Below are 6,166 nucleotides of genomic sequence, written 5' to 3' on the forward strand. Positions count from 1 at the left end.
CTCAGAAATCCGCCTGCCTCTGCCTCCCAAGTGCGGGGATTAAAGGCGTGCGCCACCACCGCCCGGCTCTTTCTGATTTCTTTATTTTTTATATTTCCATTTTTAGATTCTGGATGGTTTTGCTCATTTCCTTCACCTGTTTGATTGTGTTTTCCTGTAGTTCTTCAAGGGATTTTTGTGTTTCCTCTTTAAGTGCTTCTAGCTCTTTACATGTGTTCTGTATTTTTTTGAGGGTGCTATTTATGTCTTTCTTAAGGTCCTGTATCATCATCATGATAAGTGATTTTAGGTCTGAATCCTGCATTTCCGGTGTGATGGTGTGTCCAGGACTTGCTATGGTGGGAGAATTGGGTTCTGATGATGGCAAGTGACCTTGGTTTGTGTTGCTTATTTTCTTATGCTTGCCTCCCGGCATCTGGTTAACTCTAGTGCTACCTGCCCTTGCTAAATCTGACTGAAGTCTGTCCTTCCTGTGATCCTGGTTGTGTCAGAACTCCTCAGAGTCAAGCAGTCTCTGTGATCCTGTGATTCTGGGATCCTGGGATCCTAGGCTTGTTAGATCACCTGGGAGTGTGGCTCACTCTGTGTGTTGTGGGACTGGCTGCAGAGCTTGTGCCCAAGGTCTGCTCAGGACACTAACCCAGACAGACCTGAAGGAACCCAAGTCACTGGGCTGGCGGAGTTCCTGTGTGTCTGGTCCTGCTGGACCCAGTTACTCCCAGTTTTGGAACAGATGTTGGTTCCTGCTCACCTCTAATCCCAGGTGTGTCAGAGCGCCTGGGAGTGGAGCTTCCTCTGGGTGTTGTGAGACTGGCTGTGGAGCTTGCGCCCAAGGTCTGCTCTGGACCCCAACCCAGACAGACTGGAAGGAACCCAAGTCACTGGGCTGGCGGAGTTCCTGTGTCTTTAATATTATTTTTTATTCCGGAGAATTTCATACATGGATACAATAAAACCTGGTTATATTATGTTCCATACTTCCCTCCATGTACCCCCAGTAAATCCCTTCTCAGTTCAGATACTCTTTTTTTTTTTTTTTTTTTTTTTTTTTTTTCTGGTGAGGCGTTAAGTCTAACTAGTGCTTCCTTCATGTGCTCAGAGGTAAGAATAGCCACTAAATCTGGAAAATCTACCTGTGGCCACACACTTTAATAATCCCCTGGCAGCTACCAGCTGCCAATAGCTGCTCAGTAAGGCACAGGAACTGCAAGCACCTCCACTATGTTCATGCCTGAATTGTGGCTGGCTTGCTCTTGTGCAGGTCAACACAACCTGTTTAAGCTTATAAGTGTCATAGCCATGTCATGGCTAGAAAACAGCATGTCACAGCCTGCCTCCCATCATCCCATTCTGACAGTCCTTCCCTCCTTCTTAGTGGTACTCCCTGAGCACCCCATCTCTAAATCTCTGACCTTGATCAGTAATGACTATGTCCATTGATTCTGCACACTGCAAAATCTTAGTGTTTACTGAAAGCCTTATGATTTTTGACTAAACACAAGTCCTCACACATACAAACCATGTTCGTTTTAAATGTTTTATTATTATTTATTATTTTTATATTCTATTTATTCACTTTACATTCCAATCAAAGCTTCTTCCCTGCCCTGCTCTCTTTCCTAGTCCCTCTCTCTCACTTCACACTCCTCCTCCCCCTCCAGAAATCATTGGAAATTCTGTCCTAATCTCAAGTTAAGATCCTTCTAATCATTTCACAAACCAAGTCAGCAACTCAAACAGCAATTTTTAATATTATTTTTTATTCCTGAGAATTTCATACATGTATACAATAAAATCTGGTTATATTATCTTCCATACTATATAAATACACTGTTAAATGTTCCATTATATAAATACACTGTTCCTTAAATACACCATTGTTATCATCCTTGTCAAGTCCTCTATTAAATGCTGTAGAAGTGTTCTGACCTCTAGGGTTTATCTCACCATAACAAGAAGCAGATGGTATCCTCCCCATCTTCTTAGAAAAGGGGAGGCCTACCATAGATATCAACCAGAACAGCCATGCAGACCAAGCCGCAGCAGGATTAGACTGCTTCCTCTAGACAAGGCAGCCCAGTTAGGAGAAAAGGGTCCAGAGGCAATGTAGTAGACAGTCCCAGCTCCATGTCAGGAGTCCCACCCAGCTACTCATCGGCTGCACACGTGCAGAGGGCCTAGGTCTGCCCCATGCATGATCTTCGCTTGGTGGTTCTGCCTTCCTAAGCCCCCTTAGCCCAGGTTAGTCGACTGTTTTTCGTGGCGTCCTCGATCCCCCTGCAAAGCCCATTCTTAACCACAGAAATACTTGTGAGTGTTTGCTTTTGCAGTGCTTTGTATTTGCAGACTCTCCTTCAAGAACACTAAAAATATCTTCTCACTCTCCTCTCTTCTGCTCCCTCAGGACTCAAAGCAGGCACCAGCCAGCCCAATGGTCAGATGCCCCGGGCCGCGCCTTCTGCCAGCCAGCCTAATGGTCAGATGCCCCGGGCCGCGCCTTCTGCCAGCCAGCCTAATGGTCAGATGTCCCGGGCCGCGCCTTCTGCTGGTCCTCCTCTGCAACAAGCCCTGACCCAAACTGAAACAACTACGGTAAATCACAGGTCCACTCAAAGGTTATCGAGCTGGTACCTTTTCTTTTAAAAACCCAAACGCAGCCAGGCAGTAGTGGCACACGCCTTTAATCCCAGCACTTGGGAGGCAGAGGCAGGCGGATTTCTGAGTTCGAGGCCAGCCTGGTCTACAGAGTGAGTTCCAGGACAGCCAGGGCTACACAGAGAAACCCTGTCTCGAAAAACCAAAAAAAAAAAAAAAAAAAAAAAAAAAAAAAAAAAACCCAAATGCAATTCTAACGACTAGGAAGCCACTATACTATAATTTCATTTAAGAAATGGCTTCATATTTTATCATAAAGTTTCCTAGGCAAGAGGTGAAAGTTAAAATCAGTCATTAATGACACTGCTTTGTGATATCCTAAGTGTTTGTTAGCTGCGTGTATTATAAGAGAGGGATTTCCTTCATGTTCTCTCAGTCAGCCCTTGAGACTTTCAGGTGTTTTGTTTTGTTTTGTTTTAATGAATTAGAGCATTTGAAAATTAGTCAGAAGCCCTATATGAAGTGCCAAGTGAATCCAAAAACCAGATTAGAAGATTCCTAAAAGGGGTCCACTTATAAAATGTGCATTTTATATTTTTCAGTTAATGACTTGAATGTATGCTCAAGGTGATGGAAAAGAAAACACATTTAAGATAATAACCAAGAGCTAGGGGTGCACATGCCCAGTATGTGTGAGGGTGTGTGGGTTCCATGGCCAGCACAGACAGAAGAAAGGAAGGAAGAAAGAAAGAAAGGAGGGAGGGAGGGAGGGAAGGAGAGAGGGAGGAAAAAGGGTGCAATATAACACCCTCTATAACTTTTTACATAAAAGAGACTAATAAAGATTAATTTAAATTTGTATAAAACCCATAGATTTAATTTAGTTATTAATCCAATCCAGGTGACTCTTTAATTTCCACTGTTTCTTCTGGTTCAGAACAGCTCGGACTAATTCTGGTCCTGTCCTATCAGCACGTATAATAGTCCATGTGCAGAGCTTCAATAATCTTTTTCATCTACCCCTTCAGCAGTAAAAGTGACTACTAGTGTTTACTTAAAGACTTGTTGTTTTTGAAAGCCATTTCAGACTTTTAAAAACTGTTTCTCTAATCTATCCAAGCCTGAGAGTCTCACCATGCAGTGTTCGTTCTGCTATATTTTCATTATTTCTGTAACATTAGTTAAAAAGTATTTTTAAAGCCAAAGGAATAAAAGAACCCCAGAGTAGAAATAATTTTTTTGTGAATGCCAATACCCAAGCTGCCTGATCCAAAAAAATTTAAGAAATATATCACAAGTTTATTAGATTTGCACGCTAAGTAAATAAATGAAACAAAACTGAAACTCATTGAAAAGTACTTTGTTAGAAAAAAATTTAAATTTACTATTCAATAATTAAGACTGTCAAGCAGAGAAAAAATAAAACAGAAGCTGATAAAATGTAAATTAAAGTGATGATGGTTTTCACCAGAGCAATTCATTCAATTCAGCTGCCTGAAATTGCTGGGGAAGTTACATTTATATAAATACACTGTTCCTTAAATACACCATTGTTATCATCCTTGTCAAGTCCTCTATTGAACGCTGTAGAAGTGTTCTGACCTCTAGGGTTTATCTCACCATAATAAGAAGCAGATGGTGTCCAGTGTATACTTGAGTTTCATAACACAAACACACAACTTTAGACCAGGTGTCCTGCTTCCTGCCACTCCCTTCTGAAACCTTCTAAGGTACAAGGACAAGGCTTATGATTAACTCCTCCTTAGAAGGGCACAGTCTGGGAACTGGAACCTTTGTTCTGAGAACAATACTACATAGAAATTTCATCCACAATCAAGGGAAAGATTGGACACACTCTCCAGCAGGAAGAGAGCCTTTATGGCTGGATTTGTAAAAAAGTTACCTGTCACCTAGACAGGATTACTTCTCTTAGTTTCTTCACTTGTACGTTCTTCATCCTAACCAAGCAGGATATCTAATCAAAGAGGATTTTTAGCACAATATTCTTTATTTATTATTTGAGAATTCACAATTTATCTCAAGCACATTTATCCCTCATTCCCCCATTCCAACTCCTCCCAGACACTCCCTGCCTCCCACACTCTTCCTTCCCCCATTCCAACTCCTCCCAGACACCCCCTGCCTCCCACACTCTTCCTTCCCCCATTCCAACTCCTCCCAGACACCCCCTGACTCCCACACTCTTCCTTCCCAACTCCATATTCCCTTTTTTCTTATAATCCACTGAGTCCAATGTTGCCCATATACTCATGGGTATAGGGCCAGCCAATAGGTCACAGTCAACCTGCCAGGGACCACAGCCTTAAAGAGAACTGACTTTCCCTCCCCAGTAGTCAACTGTCAGTAGATCCTCAGCTAGGGGTAAGAGCTCCTGTACATGTCCCAGCTGTGCTAGAAAGTCAACTAGCTGGATATTGTGCAAGTCATGGCCTGTCGTGTCCATCCTTTCATCCTCCTCTTCCCCAACCTCTGGCTCTTACAGTCTTTCTGCCCCATCTAGCTCCAGGGAACAGAGCATTGGGGGCAGGGTGTGTTACATAGATGTTCCATGTATGACTGAGCACTCCAGTGATGCTTGCTCTCTGTACCTGGACCAGTGTGAGTCTCTGTAGTAACTGTTACTCACTTCACAAAGACTTTTCTCTGATAGGGACTGAGCTGCACTAACCTAAAGATATAGAGAGATATTTAGAAGGCAGTTTAATACTATGTCCATTTAGCAAAAATATAATAGTACATTCACCCCTAGAGTCTGTGGGCTTTAGCCAAGTTCTTCCCCAGATTTTAAGCCAAGATATTTTGGTGAACACTCTAAGATGTCCCTTAATTAGCTCTATGCCGCCAAAGGTGTTACGCAGAGGCATGGTACACACACACACACACACACACACACACACACACACACACACACGTAAAATTGTGTTCCTGCATATGCCCATTGATAGCTTGTGTTAGATCAGGAGTCTTAGAGAATCATCTGGCTTCCAGTTTGAATTGAGTTAGGATTTATTAATACTTTAGAGAAACATTTAACTTCTGTGTAAGACTTACTGAGGAAGGTCTGTGCTTAACCTAAAGACAGCAAACACCCGCTAGAGTAAATGTGAGATACCCGGTTACAGAGAGTGCTGTTTTAGTGCTCACATCTAGTGATGTGACAGACATTTGGAATCATTCATGTGCCTGGAGAAAGGTGAGCTCATGAGCACACTTAGATCCAGTGTAGGAGGGAATGGGGCAATCTCATCAGCAACAATGCCACACGATGGATGAACTGTAAGAGCTCTGTTGTCACTTTGTTGAAGGATGAAAAGCAAGGCTTGGGTAACCATCCCCCAGGAGCAACTAGGGAGAACCACCTCCCGAAGTCCAGCCTGCAACCCCCGCCCCCTCCAGTAAGACGATCTTCTGACACCTGTGGCAGCCCAGCCTTGCCACCCAAAGCCAAGGGCTCTGGCAGCTGCACCTTCCCCCACCTGCCCGAGGACTTCCTGCCACCGCCACCGCCCCCACCGCCTGAGGAGGACAACAGTGGGCTACTCCCGCCACC

At 43.6% G+C, this 6,166-nt stretch overlaps 1 protein-coding gene across 1 annotated transcript in view; it reads left to right on the plus strand.

The window, feature by feature from the left end:
• Apbb1ip (amyloid beta precursor protein binding family B member 1 interacting protein) overlaps window positions 1–6,166 on the plus strand; it is a 120,751-nt gene that overhangs the window by 113,974 nt on the left and 611 nt on the right. The window contains exons 13-14 of the mRNA XM_031369162.1: window positions 2,405–2,592; window positions 5,922–6,166. The exon at window positions 5,922–6,166 is cut by the window's right edge and continues 611 nt beyond it. Coding sequence (XP_031225022.1) covers window positions 2,405–2,592; window positions 5,922–6,166 — 433 coding nt within the window. The remainder of the gene's footprint in view (window positions 1–2,404; window positions 2,593–5,921) is intronic.

Source organism: Mastomys coucha, unplaced genomic scaffold (genome assembly GCF_008632895.1).
Source record: "Mastomys coucha isolate ucsf_1 unplaced genomic scaffold, UCSF_Mcou_1 pScaffold15, whole genome shotgun sequence".
NCBI lineage: Eukaryota > Metazoa > Chordata > Mammalia > Rodentia > Muridae > Mastomys > Mastomys coucha.